This window comes from Gasterosteus aculeatus, chromosome 17 (genome assembly GCF_964276395.1).
Source record: "Gasterosteus aculeatus chromosome 17, fGasAcu3.hap1.1, whole genome shotgun sequence".
In the NCBI taxonomy this organism is placed as follows: domain Eukaryota; kingdom Metazoa; phylum Chordata; class Actinopteri; order Perciformes; family Gasterosteidae; genus Gasterosteus; species Gasterosteus aculeatus.
Window position 1 is genome coordinate 6,932,458 of NC_135705.1, and position 19,730 is coordinate 6,952,187.

At 46.6% G+C, this 19,730-nt stretch overlaps 2 protein-coding genes across 7 annotated transcripts in view; one reads left to right on the forward strand and one right to left on the reverse strand.

Moving 5' to 3' along the window:
• Positions 1–13,694, forward strand: part of atg7 (ATG7 autophagy related 7 homolog (S. cerevisiae)) — a 41,789-nt gene extending 28,095 nt beyond the window's left edge. For 4 of the 5 annotated variants that reach the window (XM_078091837.1, XM_078091836.1, XM_078091835.1 and 1 more), the window contains exon 19: positions 4,454–4,594. In XM_078091837.1, the coding sequence (XP_077947963.1) occupies positions 4,454–4,546 (93 nt within the window). In that variant the 3' untranslated portion in view covers positions 4,547–4,594. Of the gene's footprint in view, positions 1–4,453; positions 4,595–12,607 lie in introns of those variants that run through there. The other variant, XM_040202716.2, reaches the window with a different exon arrangement.
• Positions 13,695–13,785: 91 nt separating this feature from the next.
• vgll4b (vestigial-like family member 4b) overlaps positions 13,786–19,730 on the reverse strand; it is a 28,794-nt gene continuing 22,849 nt past the window's right edge. For both annotated transcript variants that reach the window (XM_040202723.2, XM_040202722.2), the window contains 3 exons: positions 18,560–18,857; positions 18,192–18,309; positions 13,786–17,552 (listed from right to left, as the gene is read on the reverse strand). In XM_040202723.2, the coding sequence (XP_040058657.2) occupies positions 17,296–17,552; positions 18,192–18,309; positions 18,560–18,857 (673 nt within the window). In that variant the 3' untranslated portion in view covers positions 13,786–17,295. The remainder of the gene's footprint in view (positions 17,553–18,191; positions 18,310–18,559; positions 18,858–19,730) is intronic.

Genomic DNA, 19,730 nt, shown 5'->3' on the forward strand with positions numbered 1-19,730 from the left:
CGTTGAACTTCGAGAACAATGCGTTGCTTGTCACCCTTTTTTTTCTTTTCTTTTTTTTGATCTTGTGACATGAGTTTATTTCTCTATTCAGACGAAATGACAGCTACTCTACGGCAAAGTGATTCACATAAAATGATTAGTGTACAACTGTACAATGCGTGTCAAACTCTGCACTATATTATGTAATGACCAGAGCCCCTTGCGAAGTATACGCAGGTCTTGTCCTGTAGGATTCAGTGCAGAACCGGGTCACACCCCAGGGAGCGTGTATTATGGGGGTGTAACCTGTCTTTGTTCGACATCGTCGTCTCAATGTTGCGTTTTGAAATGAAATCATTGCAGAATGACCTCAATCCCTGCTTAATAATATGAGACCCTCCTGGAAGTTTCCAGGTCCGGGACTCCTTGGGGTCTGGGCCCCCCAATTTTGTTTTGTAGATGATACTCAAGATAATCAAGGGCAACATTTAATGAGATCAGCGACTTGCTCAAGACCAGTTCAATGGGAGACATTTAGAGGTTGGAGTATCGTGTGCATGGTGAGATAGTTTCAGGGCAATCTCTCCCCGGCAATTACAAGCTTAATCACTTTGTTTCACAAGCCACTCGACTTCCAGGCAACGTTTAAAAAAGAATCTGCGTCTTTAATGAAAAGACAATGCAGTATAATATAGACATTTCTGTTATTCCAGATCTGTTTTATAGCAGTCCGTGCGCCATCAGATGCCACTAATCATCACCTTGAGTCATGCTAATGGACCGAAAGAGCAGAGGTTACCCAACCACCCACGTGCCCGTCCACGTACAACAGTGTGCTGGTGATGAACTCGATGTAGTTATGTTGGCTCGTCACCCAGCCGCTGGGGAAAAGCACAAGTGGAAGCATGTATGTGTGTGTGCGCGCGCACACACACACACACACACACACACACACACACACACACACACACACACACACACACACACACACACACACACACACACACACACACAGTCTTTCCCTCTCCTTCTCACCCCCACATAAACACACACTCGAGCGTCAGAGGGCCCCATGGATGTCAGAGCTTTATCCAAACACAGCTACGGTTGCTACAGGCCGCAATTATTACCAGATGGACTCGGGGAAAAATATTAAGTCGGCTTTTTCATTCGAACAATGCGTAACCTCCTGGGGGGAGCGGGTCACATTTTAAAAAAATTCCAATTTTCTTTTTGCTATGTTGAGAAAATTGCCAGTTTTTAGAATCTGTTTAAATCAGAGTCCAACATTCTTACGCTCAAGAGAGTTTATATATGTTATATTAAAGGATGACGGAATGTGGTCCGGCTTTCCCAGCCTGTCAAAAGTGCTTCTTTACCAACTTTTTGTCACTAAAACCAGCAGCAGTGTGTGTTAAAACGAGAGTTAGCTGGCAAAAGTAGTATAGCATTTAGTTGTGTTTTGATGCGTTAGAGCTTGTATAAGTAAAAATGAGTACTCAGCGAATGTAAATTACAACATTATAAACGTGTTCAAATCTTCAAGGAATTTGAGGCGGATCATTCACATAAAACAGTTTGCAAACAATGACAAAGGGGTGTATGTTGTATAGGATTTATTCTTTTGTTTAGTCTTTTACTTTGGTATCGAATGGGCATCAATAATTGTCGGGTTTCACTGGTATTTGTATCAACCACTAGATTTGTGTTGTCTTGTCATTCCTACTAATGACAAACGTAAAGTACACACACATGAAAACTAAGCACGTGTGTATTTATGTCCCATATGTATGCCGGCTATGCGTGCTTGGCATCTATTGCACGGCTGATTATAAAGGTGTGCTCTACTTTTAGGGATGTATGTGCGATATGTAAAGGCGCCTATGCTTCCTCTCTGTACACAGTTTCTCGCACACGCATGTTCAGCACTATACATAGCTGGTTTACGTCTCCCCGGCTCTCTGCCCGGCTAAATTCAGGAGCTTTATGTCAGTCTGTGGCTTGACTTTTAACCTTTCTAGGCCTCGCTCTCTCTCGCTCGACTGTTGGAACGGATGTGAGTATATCTGGTAGTGAAGATTCCCCCCTACGTCTTTTCTCCCAAGGTGTCCTCCGAGGTTCAAATGCTTCTACATTCCCCTGCCGTGGAGACGTTTTGTGTGTACTATTTAGGAATCCCTCTGTTGGCATGTACCTGGTTCTGTATTCATCACACAGTGCGTGTCTGTTGTCATGGAACATACTGACATTTTTCAGAAACAAGTAACTGTTCGGTGCACATTTCTTCAATGAAGTCCATCATCTGGTCGGCCGAGTTCTTCCAGAGTGTCCGCACGAACCACACAGAGACAAACCGCCTGTCCTGGTGCACTGATACGAGATTGAGACAAACGCATGCAAACATTAAGCTTTAACTCTTTGTGGGAGTCCAAGCTCTTTCAGTTGTACTAGGTTTTTTGTTATTTATTCATTCTGGATAATGATGGGAGATAAGAGTCTGTTAAATGACACACATTCTGTGTCTGGGCAGATTTGCCTCTCGTCTTTGGTCAGGTGGGTCAGCTATGTCATCATTCCTTTAATACCCCTGCGTGCCTTTCTGTTTCCGTAGCTGAGGTAATACGAGTCTAGCATAGCTGCTCCGTGTTCCCCCCCCCTATTAGAGAATGCTATCTCAAGCAAAATACCAGTCAATATAAATACCAGCATACATACAGAATATATTAAAAAAACCTCATGTTGAATATCAGTAGATTTGCCAGCATGAGAAGCCCAACACGATGTATTATACTGTTGTATTTAATGGTGCATGGAGGTGTGGAGCGTAGATCAGAGGAAGAGGGTAGTGGGGAAAATAGCAGGTGATGAGAGCTCAACCTCTTTGGCCGGCACATTGCTCCTCTACAGAGAGATGCTACTTTGGTGGGCCGTGTATTAATAATGCTGCCAGGGCCGGAGTGGCCTGTAGGTGGGGGGTGGTGGTGGTGGTGGTGGTGGGGGGCAAAGGGGATGCATGGCACCCAGGACAGCTGTCTCACTTCTTGAGCCCCAAAAGGGCCCATTCAGCGTTACCAATCATTAATCTTAGGAGAGTTATTTTCACAAGTCATAAATAGGAGCCATAAAGCCAACTTTTCCTCCACTATGTGGGAAAATATACGGCGGCCCTGCTCCTGCATGGGGTCGCTCCTCCCTGGCGCCAGTCAGTCCGGAGGGAGGCCTTCTTCTGGCCCGGCAGCTGGCTGTGTGCACGGACGGACGGACGGACAGACGGTTGGGTCGCGGAAGTAGTCTAGTCGTCCCGGTTTAGCTCATACTCTCCTTCCTCTTCGGTGGCTTATGCCCTCTATTTCTGTATCTTTATCAGCTTTGCACTTTAAGAGTTGGCTTTTACTCGTTCACACATCGTTATGAAGTATAAGATCGGACGGTAAACCTTTTTTATTCACATTTTAGAAACCTTTCTAAAGGCAATCCGCTTCCAAAACACCCTGAAGCATTATCAAGCTGAGGTAAATAAAGAGATTGTTTCAAAGTACTCCACCAGAAGTGTGTACTTGCAATGATTCCATTGTCAAAAATAATCCATTACGTTTTCAACATGTGAGTGTTTGTGTGTGTTTTTTTTGTAAAGAAAAGGTCGTAGTCGGTGATTGATTCACAGAGTAAAGAAGTATTTTTAATGAAAGACTGTGACTGCCTTCTGCCTCTAGCATCAGATCAAAAGATCCTCCACTGTGAGGTTTACTAGGCACTCTACCAAAGTGTGTGTGTGTGTGTGTGCGTGTGTTGGGACTTGCTGCTTCATGAGTGTTGTTTGTTCATTTTAATTTCTAACTAGTTGTGTTTAGAGTGGAGGTCTTCTAAATTAGACGTAATAGACCATGTTCATTTCATTAAGGGTGTTTCTTATGGGGTGTGTGTGTGTGTGTGTGTGTGTGTGTGTGTGTGTGTGTGTGTGTGTGTGTGTGTGTGTGTGTGTGTGTGTGTGTGTGTGTGTGTGTGTGTGTGTGTTTGCACGCGCCCCTGGGGCCCGACTAGTGTTTGATTGCTCCTCTGACCACACGTGAGTCGGCTTTGACTCCCAGTTAATCAAACCGAGGGCAGGTCTGAACTGGCAACACGCACACAGCCTCTGAAGTTGACCTGTTATTGCCGTTTGGTTAGTTGAACGCTCCGTTGATTACACTGGTTGCACATGCATGCACGCACATACAAACACACACACACAATCGTGGTAACGACTCTCCAGAGGGAACTGAACTAGACGTTAAGGACCTTTTATTTAATCCTTTATTTATTTAAAACTAGCAATTGTGATACAAATTGTACCGTCGTTCTTGTGACATTTCAGCTGCACATCAACATTATCTTTTGCCATTTTGATAATGTGTTTTTTATTGAAGTATGATTGATTTTGTTTTATGAAATCACTATGACGTAGGACTGAAACGTTGTTCATTTCCTTCTCTAGCATACAGGAAATGTGTCGGTGGGAAACGGGGGCTCGGCTGAGACACCGTGGAGGAGAGCGAGCGAGGGAGGGAGGGAGGGACGGACCATGTGAGAGAATAAACGGAAAAGCAGAATCCAAACTTATAAGAGAAGCGGAGCGGACATGTGAGTAAAAGGAGGGCGAGCAGTCGGTGCAGGTCTCTGGAGGAACAACAGGACCCAGCTGTTGCTCTGCAGGCCACCACACCCAACCGGGAGGGACTCGCGCTGTTGTTGTAGCCGGCCTTTGTGACACACACACACAGGGAGACAGAGAGACAGATGATGGCAGCAGTATGGTGAAAGTACAGGACCAGCGTCCTTTGTCGTGAGACGGGTTTGTCTCCGCTTTGCTATCTGGGTCGAGCGCCGCTGCCTCGTTTGATTTGCCCCGAGGTTCATGAAAACGCAGCCGGGGGGACGGGGACGTGACCTCAGCTGGGACCTGTCCACTCGGTCTGTTCCCACCGGTGCTCCTCAGCTGCCGTCTCTTTCCTCTTCACTCCCACCCGTGTTATCCTTCACTTTCCCTATAGGACGTCTCTGTCTGCCCCTCTCGGCCTTCACCCCCCCACCCCCCCCCCCCTCAGTCGCTCTCCCCATTGGCTCACTCTGGTCTGTCCTGTGTTTGTTTGTTTATCTTGTCTCCTCGTTGGGTGTGGGTTCAGTGGATTGGTCAGTTTAGGGTCAACCCCAGTGGGACAGGACATGTGTCGCTGAGACTGCACGTTGGTTGGTTGCTGACCCTCCTCTTCCTGTTTCCACCCATCTCCTCTTCCTCTTCCTCTTCCTGTCAAGTCACAGGGAATACAATGTGTGCTCATGCACACACCCAACCCCCCCACGCGCACACACACACACACACATTCGGACAAACGTAAGCAACCTGTGGCCCGCTCACTGTGTTCCCCCCTGGGGGAACAGAGAGGACACGGCAGAGAACGCAGGGGATGGTAGAGCACAAAGTGATAACTCACCAGGAGAGCGAGCCTCAAGCCGTGTGATCGCGTCCCAGATACGATGAAGCACGAGGGGAACATTGGATGTGGAAAAAGTTTGGATTAGCAAATTGCTTCTATTAAGCTGGTTTGGTTAGTTGGTGTGACGGCGGCTCCAGGACTTTGTTGAGCCGATCACATAGTGGTTGTGTTTTGGGTTACATGACTGATTGTATTTCCCTAAATCGTGCATTCGTTGCTTGACAATAAATGAGCCCCAGACCGACTATCGACCGTTCTGAATCTGTGGATGTCGGTGGAAAAAGTTTTTGTTTTGTGGGATGTTTAGACTCAAACAATCTCAATTACTTTAATCTGTTTAAGGCGACAACCTCAGTGTCCAAATCAGACAACAGTACAGCCCGGGATCTGGATCACACAGTCCTAACGTCTTGTATTCATCTGGAACTGCTTTATCAAATGAGGGTTTTTACTGCCAGGCAATATTAGCCAAAGATGTGCTTATTGTTTGGAATTGTATATGCCGCCTGCTGTCATTAACTTTATTTAAACAGGGTTTATTTGAAGCTTTAGCAGTAGGTTTTTACTGTTGGATAGCTTTTAGATGGCCTGAAGTGGTGAAGAGGAGAAAATGAAGGCCTGAAAAAGCCGCACACTGACGGCCCCTTTCCCAACGGCAACGTTTGACGGATTAGTCATTTTGCGGACCAAAAAGTCTGATGAAATAAACCACAAGTTATGGCAGTCATCAGACACACTGAGGCAAAGTAGAAAAGACGTCCTCGGTGGGATTTTCACCACGGAAAAAAAGTGCTCGTCGGTTGTGAAAGCCCACGGCTTTGCGTTGACTCGAGCAGAGTTGCATCAGCTCGGTCTCTAAAGAGCAGCGTCCACGTTAGGACGACGCAACAGGACTGAAAGTCCCGCGCTCGGCAAAGGCTCCCAACGGGGCTGGTTGCTACGCCATCGATGTGCTGTGGTGGAGCCGTTTGCACGTTGCCACCTTCTTGGCAGATCCTGTTTGTAATTTAGCGCTCGGTGCGTCTGCCATTTTCGGGCCGCCTCTTCTACGGCAGATTTGTTCTGGATTAAAGACGTTGCTATAAGTTATGAGCGAGACGCATTAACGACTGTGTTTTCTAAAAGCTCAGTTTCCAGAGACTAAAGTTAGGCTGCATTCACACTACTCTGCTTTCGTTTTCCACGTAAGTCGTGTGCCTGCACAGTTGCGAGTCTGTACTTGTGCAACTCCGAGCATCCTGCTGTCACGACATGCTTTTGTAGATTTATTTTTGAAAATTCTAAATCCACGAATGCAGCGTGCTTATTTCTGCAAACACCAAGGGACAAATTAAAGGGAGGGAATCGAGAAACAACACGTGCAAATGCCTCCACGCGATACGTTGCCCTCGCCGTCGCTCCCTCGCCGCGTTTCTCGCCCCACTTCACGGCGAGCACTCGCAGTGTGACGCGCAGAGACCCGGTCGTCTGCCTGACTTTGGAAGCCGCCTGACCGTCTTCCCTTTTCTCCCCCCTCCACTCTGAACCGCCGCTCCACCAGCGGAACCAGCGCGCTGCATATTCCCGCCACGTCGTGCAGGAATGCTGGCGGGGAATTTAGGAATGCGGTGGGGAATGCAGCGTGCTTGGAGTTACGTCGGGCCGCATGAGGTCATTTACTCTGCTCCGTACATTGTACATCGTTATGTGTGTGTTACATTGTGTTGCTGGATCTTTTTACCAGACCTGCATGAGTATTTAACCAATTATATTTCTTGCAAAGGGTTTCCTGTCATTTTGTGCAAGAAACCTAATGGATCAGTAATAAACGGCTGCTGAACATTTAGAAAGTTACGATTCTATTTTTTTTAAGATGACTGAATATCTCGCAGTGTAAAACGTATTGTACGAGCCTGAAGTAGATGTTGTTCATTTGACCGTATGATCAGCAATAACCTTCTTTAGTCACTAACAGACTACTGCACAGCTCCCATGCCCTTCTGATGATGACTAGAAGAATACACATACTGATGATAAGCAGAGATCAATCTCACACCTGATGTCACTATTTTGAAGAGATCATTGTAGATGGAAGAACCGGAGCGCATGGACGATGCCATGACGTTATATAGAAATGAGCAAAAACAGACAAAAAAGAAAGACCTCCAGGGAAAGATTGTTTGCCGCATGAAGAGGCTCCTGTACTTTGATAAATAAAACTCAATCTCCCTTTTCGTTGACCTCATTTGCAGCGTTTGAACCGAGCCCAAAGTCGAGAGTTAAGAAATATGTCATCGAAAAAATGTCTTTGAAAAAGTCCAAAATGTCTTTTGTGCTTCTCCGTGTGACCAACGAGGGGCTACACCCAAACCACATGATTCATTTATGTGAACCGTTCATTAGTGCGTGCTGTCAGTGTGTATGTTGTGCTCAGACGTGCGATGAGTAGTTGTAGTCATTATTTGATCAACACACATACCTGCGATTCCCTTTCCTGTCCTTTGGCCGTTTCCTTTGTGGGCCGATTGTCTCCATCGTTTGTGGATCGGACGGAAAGAACAAAAGACCAGAGGAGGAGTTTGATGTCCTTGTGGTCAGAGATGCGTCTGCCGCAGGTGTCGACTGTCTTATGGGCTTTATGAGGAGGGATGTAGGGGAAGTGACCCCCCCCCCCCCCCCCCTCTCCCCCCCTCCTCATTAACACTAATGATCAAATGCAAAGCTTTGACTACCAGATGTAATTTGTTAGAGGAAACAAATACTCCCGTAGTTCAGACCACTTGTGAAGACAACCAGTGCTGATGTTTACACGCGCTGATAGATCCGTCGCGTAGGATCCGTAGATCAGAAAGAACGAGTTTAAACAAGTCCGACTCAGATGGGAAAGCTTAGTGTGAAACCACAGTGGTGTTTTTTTTCCACCCCCCTGTTTTTAAATTGTGATTTTCATGCATTATCTCTTGAGTCTTGAACACATTCATTAACCCTGAACACAAAGTACCGTCAGCCGGAAACCATTGGCGATACCGAGAAGGAACAGCTTGTGGACTCGCTCCAAAAGCGCTGCCTGTTTGGGCCTTTTAGCTGATGAGAGCTATTTATACACACGCAGCTCACGATGGGCCCCAGATGTCACCATTTTGATTTAGAGAGTCACAAAGCCAGTGTCACTGTACAGCAGCTCAACACCCAGCAGGAGAGATCCAATGTACATCTGAAGCTCCATCAGGATAAAGCAAAAAAAAAGAGGAGCCACATTTTAAGTTGTTCTAGTCATGTAAGCTACAACCTGCATACACAAACCCACAATACCCACTTACGGTATGTTTCTATTGATGGCAACTGAATGGATTAATGAATAACTGTGCAGAAACACACATTCTGTGCCATCACTGACTGTATTTAATTAAACGTTAATTAAAAAAAATCAGATTTGCTTAGAAAAGACAAATGCGTTTCTCCTGGGCTACATGAGTAATTAATTAAAGAGTAAAAAAACTCTTCCTTCGTATCATTATACATTTGGACTCGCAGCTTGCCAGCAGGTGCCTAATTCTCTGTGGATGTCTAAATAAAAATGTTTTACATCATTTTCCCCACAATAAAACAACCCGTTTAACAAACACATGGAGCCACCGGGGTCCCGTTTCCACGTCTGAAGAGACGCCGCGTCTCTCCAGCGAGCAGCGGCGGGGGGGCGGGGGACAGTCACAGTCCACAAAGTCTTTTAAGTCTTGTAAAAACTAAATTTAACTAAAAATCACAAGAAGATTTGAAGCTTTGGTCCCCTTTTCTTCCTCAACCAGGAGCCATAAACCACGTCGCTCTGTGTGGTCCGCTAATTGCACATCGGATGGAGCCGCTCTGCGGGATGAAAGCTTGACTCTGCTTTGGTGTCAGCGGTAATATGTAAAGCAGATGTGCGTTTGATATCAAAGCCCGTCGTCCGCGGTCGGGTAGCGCTCCCTAGTTGAATGGCTTTTAGAGGCTGGATTCCCGCTGGGGACGGGGGAGGGGGGGGGGGCACCCACCCGCACTTAAGGAGAATTCCTGTCAATGGGCTCAGTGGGATCCTGACAGAATAAAAACAACCCTTAATAATGTCATGAAATCCACTGCGCAGTTGCTGGAGTGTAGTTTAACTTTATTGCAGAAGCGTTGAGTCGGTCCTGCAGAAAGATAAATATTGCTTACAGACACTCACACGGAGGACGGGGGGGGGGAGGCGGCAATCAGCGACTGCAGAGAGTTGGCTCACTCGCTACAAACCTCCCCCTATCTGATCAGATCCCAGCCTTGTTTTGACAACTAGCCTGGATTAGAGTTTCCCCCGTGAGCCGGAGCCCGGCTGATTACAGACGCATCCACGCACCGATTACACGCAGCTCACTGTCGCCTCCAGCAATCCTCTTTTTCACCTGCAGTGACTGGAGGTCCCGACGCGATAGGGCTGCTTCAAAGTTAAAGATGTTTGTCGGTGATTGTGCGTCCGCCAATCCCTTTATGATGTGTTGTCATGGTGTGTGTGTGTGTGTGTGTGTGTGTGTGTTGCGATATCACTCAAGCCAGGGTTGCAGCTAACAGTTACTAGTGTGTTGCACATAAAAATAAAGTAATGTAAGAAAACCATAGTACATATTCCCCAAACAGTTATTATAGCATAAAGAATACTGTGTAATAAGTCATATTATTGGATAAAGAAATGTCATGTGATAAAAAATCCCGAGTACTCAGTCGTGCTTAAACGAGTGTAGTAAAGTTGTTGGCTTCAGTTGCTGGTCGTGTTACATAAGTTCCCCTCACTCCCCCTTTCATTTAGCACAAAAGACTCCTCAAAACACCCACGCACGCGCGCACACACACACACACACACACAGGCCATCAGTGCGGCGTGGCAGGCGTCCAGAGAGGGGCTCCAGTGTTGCCTCGTTTCACAGAGCTCTTTCTCGCCGCGTTTTGACGCTCCTCATCGGTGGAGCGGAAAAGCCGAGCGGGCAGCTTCTGATGTGAATTTGTCCCTCGTCCTCCACGCGCCCCCCCCCCCGCCACTCTCCGGCCAAACTGCCAAACCGTTACAATGCAAGCCTGCAGGCGGCGGACCGCTCACGTCGACGCGCTGCAGAGCATGTTGGACGACTCGTGGAGTTCAGAGGTCCCTCGTGGTGAAAGTTCTGACACGATCTTCTGACCACGACAAGAGAGAGACAATTCCGTCCTCGTTGGAAGTCGGATCCATCCAATCAAAGGGCCGATAATCTTTAATCACGCCGGCCGTCTTTTATTGCTTGTCGTGAACAAACGTAATACAGCATTCGCAGCGTCAGAAGGTTTCCTTATTTCACGTTGCTTGCAGTCGTTATGCTAAGCTAGGCTAATCAACTCCCGGCTTCAGCTCTGTGGTGAAGCTACAAGTTAGAGACGTGTCCACCTGCACGTTTAGCTGTCGCGAGGAAATCAAATGAGCAGCTTTCTTTCTGATGAATTTAAGCACATTTGTCGTCCACTAATATTTCACAATGGATGAACTTCCGTAAGGTCAAATAAGAACACCGCATGCAACCAGTGCAGCTGCTGGTTCAGAGGACCGGAAACCCGATGAGTCGTTTCTGAAGGCGTTCCTGTGAAAGATGCACATCCTCCCTGAGCACTGCCTCTAGTCGCTGTTCTTGTGTCGGGCCGACGGCGTTTTGTACTGTTTGTATTGAATCAACAATCGTGTACGACGACGCCAAATGTGGACCCGCAGTATAAATAACAGGACTCTTGATGTGTGCTGCTGATGATGCCTCCTTTACTCTGAGAGGATTTGCTTTTAATGTACTGTGGGGCCTCGGCGTGCGCTCTGATGATGATGATGATGATGATCATGTGGACTCTTTTGAGGACAGAAGAATCAGTGGGGAAATGAGGAGTAGAGAATGGACACATTTAGAGAATGGAAGCCTGCGTGAAAGTGTGAAGTCGGCTCTTTGGCGTAGAGCTGATATAATTGGTGCTCTGGACCTGAACAATTACTCAATTAATCAATAAGTAGAGTTTGAGAGATGAATTGGGAGATCTATTAATACTTTTCTAATTGTTTAGGTCCATTTTCCTGCCAAAATACAAACCAGATTGCCAAATATGTATATTTCCCACATTTTACTGACCAAATGAGTACCCAATAAATCAATCATTGGTAAACAATCGTCCGTTAGTTACTTTGCCCCTTTGTTTAGACAACTTGTGACTTTTTTTCATCACATCTGATGTTTCCCATGAATGTCCGTCAGAGAACTTTAGAGTTCTTCTCTATAAGCTCATTGGGTCTGCAGATGTGATCACAATATCGCTGCACAAGAAGAAAGGGAAAGGGCAGCACATTCCGTGGAATGCGGCATGCATGTGTCAAACTGTGTGTGTCTGTGTGTACACGCGCTCACAGCATTGTGTGTATGCGTGTGTGTACATTCCAGTCGAGGTATGTGAATTGCGTCTCACGGTGAGAGAATGTGAAGAATCTGCTGCCACGAGAAGGCCGCCGCTGTTTACTGACCCAGTGGTGAAAATGAGGGGTGTGTGTGTGTGTGTGCGTGCGTGTGCGTCACCCGCTTAGGTCACTTGTAGCATGTGAGTAATTATTGTGAAAACTGTTTAACGATTTGCATGAGAGCTTTGGTGCCTGTTAGTGAAACATGTGTCGAATGAGTGCAGTCGCTTTGTGGTTCTCACACACTTTTCACGGGTAGTTTTTTCACAATGTAGTTTTGGTCACGTTCACACGCGTGTTGGTGCGTGACTCCAGGGTAACGACCAGTGGCTTCATGCACTGTACATACTGCACGTATCGGAACCTGGAGATTAGGCGGGACTTTAAGTTCGGCCTCGTCCTTGAACATGCTGAATTGGCTTTGCAGATGTTTTATGGGAAAAGGAAACGGTGGCGGCGCGTTGGAGCTCAAGGAGACATTCATGTGTGAGAAACAGCGAACGTAAACACGACCTGCGTTTATTTCCGTTCACACGGGGCACCGCTAAGGTCACGCCGCGAAAAAAAAGCCCCCGGGAAAGGAAATAGCAACTGGACCTTGAGCTTAAGACTATTTGGTCGCAACGCTGTTTGGTAGACAAAATAATGACTTTGTGTTAACCATGCTTTTTTTGTGTTTGTGTGTGTGTTGTCTTCTTCTTATTAGATTTGGGATATGAGCGACGACGAGAGCATCTAAAGGACCGGAGCCCCTCCAACCCCGCCCCTTCCTGTGTGCTCTGTTTCTTTTGGAATCACACATTTGTGCAAAGATGAGCTCTGGAGGCGACAGGAGATACACACACACACACACACACACGCACACGCACATAACACTCAAGTAATCAAAAGCAAAAGCATCACTAAGAGATTCAGAATAGAGCAGTAATCAGCTAAAATAACAAACCGCAACAGAATCTGTTTTTCTGTTTCTGCTCAAATATTCCGTGTTTGTTACGGGAGAAACGAGGCGAGAGATCGAACAACTTGAAGCTGCTGTATTTAACGAATGCACGTACTTTATGTCTCATCCAGTCCCATTCAACGCGCATTGTTCAGTCACTCCACAAGGCAAAGCGCGGCCTCGGGTTCGATTCCCTCCCACGGCCTCTCCTTGGACCCACTTAGCGGGTTCGTCCTTTGGCACGACATCGACCGGCGACATCTGCTCGCTCATTCAGCTACGCGGCGGAGGAATTGGGAAATTGCAAAAACACAGCAGACAAACCAGGTCCGATCCGTCCATCGCTCTCCCCGTAGGACCAGAACCAGGTCTGTTGATTCCACATAGGAAACCCGCAAGCAGACGTCGCCGCGCAACTCTGGCTTCTCGATACGGAAACGATGAAGTGTTACTGCGCGGTTTTCTCCAGAACAAACCCGCGGTCTTTATGGTGTTTGTGTTGACGCATGGATTTGTTTGTTCGTACACGTCGGAGTTGCTTTTCGTACTCTTATCGTTGGCCATTTATCTGAACTTCTAACATGTACTATATTTTCTGTGTAATAAAATGTACATTTTGACAAATGCTTGGATGTTTGTGGAAGACTATAGGCGCAGTGGGAATGTGGTGATTCATTAAAAAAAAAAACTTGGATTGTGGGAGAAATGAGTCCTTTGAAAAGAAATGGCAGAATGCAAACTTCTTTCAACGTGTGAGTGTAATCGGTTCTGACTTCATCGGTTTGGGTGTCGCTTGTACTCTTCTGTAAGTATTTAACAAAAGACTGTAATAAAATGTCTCTTTGCTAATAATGTTTCACGTCCGTGGCTTTATGTGGAGTCCAGCGCTCAAACGCTTTAACCTTCAGCGTCACACACGTGCACATTAACACAGTCAGACGGTGGTTTAAAAGCACTTTATTGTTCATCAAGGCTACTTTACGTACAAAAAGAAAGGTGGCCTGCCAAAACCTTTTCAGTAGGAGACACAGAGCCACAAGTTGACTGTTGATACAATTTTTTTTTGTTTTTTTGTTACACAGTTCAGAGTGTTACTACGACTAAGTTCATGCCACTTCCACTTCAAAAAGGACCTGGAATATGAGATACAGAGTAAAGTCAAACTCCTCTTTGAATCTTTCTGCACAAGTTTTCTCTTATTTATTCGATTGCAAATGCAAAATGACCTCGATGAACGGGAACCGCTACGAGGACGACGACACTACGCTTCCATCTCACCGAGGAAAGCAAAGACCGTTTAAACTTGTAGTTCGGTTCCCGGCTGTAAATAAGCCATCAATAGACCTTCTAAACCAAAAATGCAGATACCTTTCATGCAGCGGTGGAAAGTTTACCTTGACGTTTAAATGGAAGGAGCCGGTCTCACTGTATAAAGAATTATTTTCGATTAGATTTATTATTCTCAACCTATCGGCAGGACTCACTGGGATGGCGGCAACATGATGTTCCGTTAACGCAAAACTGTCTGAAAGCCAACCTCCTTTGATCGAACCCGTTTGATGGCGGCAGACTCTGGGGACCGATGGAAGTAGCGATTGTCACCGACACGCCAGTGGCTTATTGTGGTTTCATAAGTTTACTGTGTTCCTGCACTTGAACCTTTACTCTGACAAGACAAACTATAAACAAAAAAGATCAACTTTTTTTCACAAAAAAGAAAATGCAATGATTACAATATAAGGACAGGGAAAACAACAATTAAATAACTACATATCATTAACAAATTAATTGTTCCTCAAAAAAATACCTACGTTTTTTTTTCTCTGTACATTCGTTACGCACAGCGCAACGATGGTCTTATAGTTACTTATAAAGTTTGTTTTTTTGACTTTTTTTTTGTTTTCTTTAAATGATGTCGATGTTTGCCGAAGCAGAAAGAGAGCCAGCTACCTACAGGTGGCAGTGAAACAATGAGAAAGGCTTAACAAACCCTCTGGACACTCGATACATCAAGGTCAATATGAGAGAGGGGGAGGGGGGGGGGGGCACTGCCAACAGACATTCAGCTCAAAGGCTCCCCACTTAAGTCTAGCTTACAGAAGCTCAGCTCCTGAGGCCCCTCCCACCCTGCCTGCTGAGAATCACTGTTTAAACCGCTGCACCTTTCACAGAAAGCACATTTCAACTGGGAGGACTGTTCTGGGATCCATTCACTGCCAGTTGCATTGTGATTGAAAACCTTTTGTGTGGCGAACTCTCACCGCCGGTTCTGGTTCCGTCACCTCTGTTCAGTGGAGAATGGAATGTGTGGACCTTCTAGAACACAGACTGCATTCCACCTAAAGGGTTCTGGTCTAGGTGGGCTGTTTACAGGCTCAGGCATCAGTCTGTAGATGTAACACAGACTGACCTCACATCACTGTAATATTACAGCCCCACTTCTCTGAATTATGTGCCCCCAATGTCCTATCAGAATGGTATCCATAGCAACTGCTTTGTTTTTCTTAACCATGTAGTATGGCCAATTTGTTTGGCGCGAGAAAACCAAAAAAGCAAAGCCCAGTTGGAAGGCAGATCTGGGACAGTTGCCCCCTGGGGACTAGTTATTTGTGTAGTCTGTTGGCATGAAGAGACGGAGTGTGCATGAGGCCTGTACAAAGTTCCCTAGAGGAGGAATGTATGCCACCATGGCTCTCTGACAGAGTCAAACTCATTTTCTCAGACTGCAGCAGCAACCACACAACGTTGTTTAGGAAGAAAAAGCATTGAAGTACAAAAAGAAAAAGACAGAAAAAGTCAACTGATGATCGCTGACTCTCGACGCTAACGCAGAGTTCCTCAAAAGCATCGTCGCATTGCTAACGGGCCACCGCGAGAGCGCTGGGGCGGACGCCACGGAGACTCGGGGGAATAAAGACCCCTGGAGAGGTCCCAAGGGGAAAAGGAGCGGGTGTCTCAGCATCCCGCACTGCCGAAGAAGCCTTTGTTGGCTGCGTGTCCCGGAGTCCGCTCTGTCCGCTCAGCCTGTCCGGAGGCTGTGCCACTACACATGTGTGTTACCATACTAATCAATGGGAAACAGAAATACAAGCATTTGTAATACAAATAATAATATGGCGTACAACTGACCCAGCAGTGAGTGTAAAGTGTGTATGTCGGTTACTGACAACAGAAAAAAACAAAAACAACTAACGTCCTAATGGAAAAAGGCTTATAGTAACGATTGAAATGCTGCTTCAAAATAATTCATAGATACCAGCTATTTAAAAAAATGCATGTGTAAAAGCACTTTCAACCTTGTAGAAATTGACCAAACCACAGTGTGCAGGAGAGTTGTCGCCCATCGACACCTCAGGCAGCCGATCGGACGACACAACGTGCTTGTTAAATGAAATGTGACACATTGGCACTACTTAAGTACTTTAGACCCGACGGTGGCGGCTCCGCCTGCACGCAGGTGGTTGTTTGTGGTCAACCGCTGCTCTACTCAACATGCAATGGTGTGAAAACTCTTCACTTCTGGACCTCATGGCATTCACCTCCGTTTACCGCCCAGCCCTGCTGGTGTGGATCTTCCATTTTCCCAAAATGCATTAAATAAAAAATAAAAGTAACACCTACTAACGGGGCTTTTGCTTTTCTGTCAGAATTATGCCCAGGCAGATTTGACCATAACAGTTCATGTAATCAACAGAAGCTGGATTTTACCGGACTGTGTAGAAATCCGCTTAATCGGTCGCTGTGTGTGCAGTGGCAGATTGCGATGTTGACATGCCACCCCTAACCTCTACGGCGGTGTGCACATAGGGCAGTAAAAACCAGCAGCACGCACAGACAGAAGGATGGATGAAAGGAGATCTGGGCTGTCTTAAGTAGCTCAGTCGGGTGGTTGGTCCTTTGTTTTCTCCCAAGTGTTTCACACTTATCGTTTCAGCCATCGGACATCTCGTAATGCTAAAGCAGTACAAAAAAACTACGGTTACAGAAACAGAAAAGAAAAAAAGATGAAAATAAAAATGAATTATTAAAATACCACCACCCCCCTCTTTCTTTATGTACAAATAACTACTGACACTAAGACTGAGTGTTCAGCTCGTCTCTCGACATGCAGGGATGATGAAGACAGAAAGGAGCCGTTCGATGCTCCCGTCGAGTCTCAAAAGTCCACCGACAGTTGCTCATGATCGATTAATGTCTGAAACAAACACACGGGAAACAACCATGTTGTTACCGCTTCCCCGATCCTCTATGAGTGCAGAGAGAAGGGGGGGGGATAGGGGGGTCAGACAGGCTTCGGAGGGGCTTTAAATGTTTTTAGCAGACCAGCAGGCAGGCATTCCCTCTGGGATGCTGGTGATAGACCAAAGTGACGAGGGCGTGGGGGTTAGAGCCGCGGCAGTTGGGGGATTGGGGGGCGGCGGCAGGCAGACCCCTCTTCAACCCGTCTTCCTTCAGGACACCACGGAAGGTGAGTGGTTGTGATTGACCATGTGACTGTCAGGGGAGGAGTTTGGGCTGCTGCCCGACGACGAGGGACTCCCCTTGTTCTTGATCCGATGCCAGGTGTCGCCCAGTGCTTTGGCGAAGTGGTCGTCCACCGAGCCAGTGATGGACACGGAGTTGGTGGCGGTGGGCTCCGGCTCCTTGTAGTTCTTCCCCAGACTGCGGCGGAAGTGCTCCTCGATCACCGGGTCGCAGGCTGTATTGGCTGGAGGAGAAGGCAACAGAGTTTGTTTCCCACAAGTAAAAAAAAAAAAAAGACTTAAACATCTCAAACACTTGTATAAAGTTCAGTGGGGGATTTATTGCTTAGCATCAGTCCAAACATTGGTAATGTGCGTTTTAGGTCAATGGAAAATGACTAACAGACATCTACTTCACTTTTTCGTTGCAGTTTTTTTGTAGTAAATCACTGTTTTAGATTTCATTGTTAACCTCAATGAGATCATAGGGATTCCACTGGGATCGTAAAGAATGGCCACAGTTGAGTTATCAACCCACTGAATACAAGATCAACTCCCACAGGCGGCTGGATGAAACAGACTTGGTTTGGCTGGTGCCTTGCTAGACTTTTACAGTACAGAGCTAAAAGCCACAGTCAAATAAAAAAAATGAAAACATACAAATAATAATCAAGGTAACATATCGAGACTCAGACAGAAAACGTAGATGGGTTTTTTGTCAGCAACAGTAGTTATGCAGGACCGTGTGAATGTGCCGAGCAGGAGCGGTTGGGTTTCCCACACATTGAAAAGTAAAATCTACTTTTAAGGGAGGCGCCCAGTGTAGGTTCCTTGGTAACAATCGGTTGTTCCTGCTAGCATGAGGTGTGCATGTGTGCACTCACTGTTGCTCCTCCTGTAGTTGTTAGCCAGGCTAGCGCAGCCGTTGTGGGAGACCGGACAGTGAGACTGGTTGCAGTTGCGGTTGTTGGCTGGGGCGCATGTGATCACTGAAGGGCGATTCTGAAACACAGATTCAGTATTTAGGGATTACCAAAACAACATAAACTACTCTGGCAAGAAGGGATGTAAGAAGAGTAAATAAACAGATCTTAGAACTTTAAAAAAGTGGGACATATTTATGTATAAAAAGATGTATACATACAGTTTTGGCTAACAAACCAAAGAGGACATTTTTTACTCTCCAACATCCAAGAAGACACTAACTAACTGAAACATGTATTCAGAGCGAACACGGGTTAGTGCCGCTTACCTGCTGGCGTTCCACGGCGCTGACCGTATGCGGCACCGCGGCCAGAGCCGCCGTGCTGCTGCGTGCAGATTCCACCGTGCTGTTTTTGGTGAGCGCCAGTGGCTGGTCCATGCCAGCTAGGAAGGGAAGGTGGTGGTGTTGGTGGTGGTGGTGGTGCTGATGGTGGGCGTGGTTGTACAGGTGGTTGCTATGGACTCCCAGAGTGCCGGGCACCACCACACGCTCGATCGGGCTCCGGCTCCGGTCCTTGGAGGAGATGTGGGAGATGTGGGAGCTGCGGTAGTCTCCATTAGGCTTCCTGGGGGGCAGAGGGACGAGAGGTCAAGTCAGAGGGAGGCCTAGGTGTAGGTTGTGTATTTTAGGGGTCGAGTCCAGTAGAGTCTCCAGATTCAGTAAAAATACATATAACAAGATTGAAGAGTGAAAAAAAGAAAACTGCCATTTAGGTGTATAACCATCTCGATGTTTAGCAAACATGGATTAGATGGCACCTGATCCAGAGTAAGCGAATACCCGACCCTCTGTGTGCGGGACAAGCCGATATGAAAGATGAGGCAAGACTGGGGGCAGCTGGTGTGTGGTGACAGAAAAAGGGGAGAAGCAAAGGATGAGCAGTCGAGAGACAAACCCAGACAGAGACATCAAAAGACAAACTAAAGCGCAATTGTAAATGTGGCTTTGTGTCAAACACTGCAGGACCAGCAGAAGCTGTTAATGCGAAGGAGACACATGATAAGTCTCTCTCTCTCTCTCACACACCCCCACACGGCAGGAACGCTCTCACAACTTCCTCCAACATGGATGGACTCCAAACTTTCTAAGAGGGGCACAGAGCTCTGGGACATGCTGCACCGAGGGAACCAATCAACTTCATCTCTGCAGTGAGCCTGAAGCCAGCTGCCCTCACTGCTGCCTGATCACAATCCTTCCAGGGCTAATTGTATCTCAACACTTGAATTAATCCGACAAACTCCACACCCGACTTTTTAGGTTCTTCGCTCTTTTGTTCCAAAGACAGCGTTCATACGGGGAAACTTTCCATGTAAAGGAGAATTAGTTCTCACCACGACAAGATCCCTCTGTTCCCTACTAACCCTGAGCTCATATTTTAATCGTTGAAAAAACAGCGATAAGGATAAAGAGACTTAAGTAACGACAGTTTGACACAACG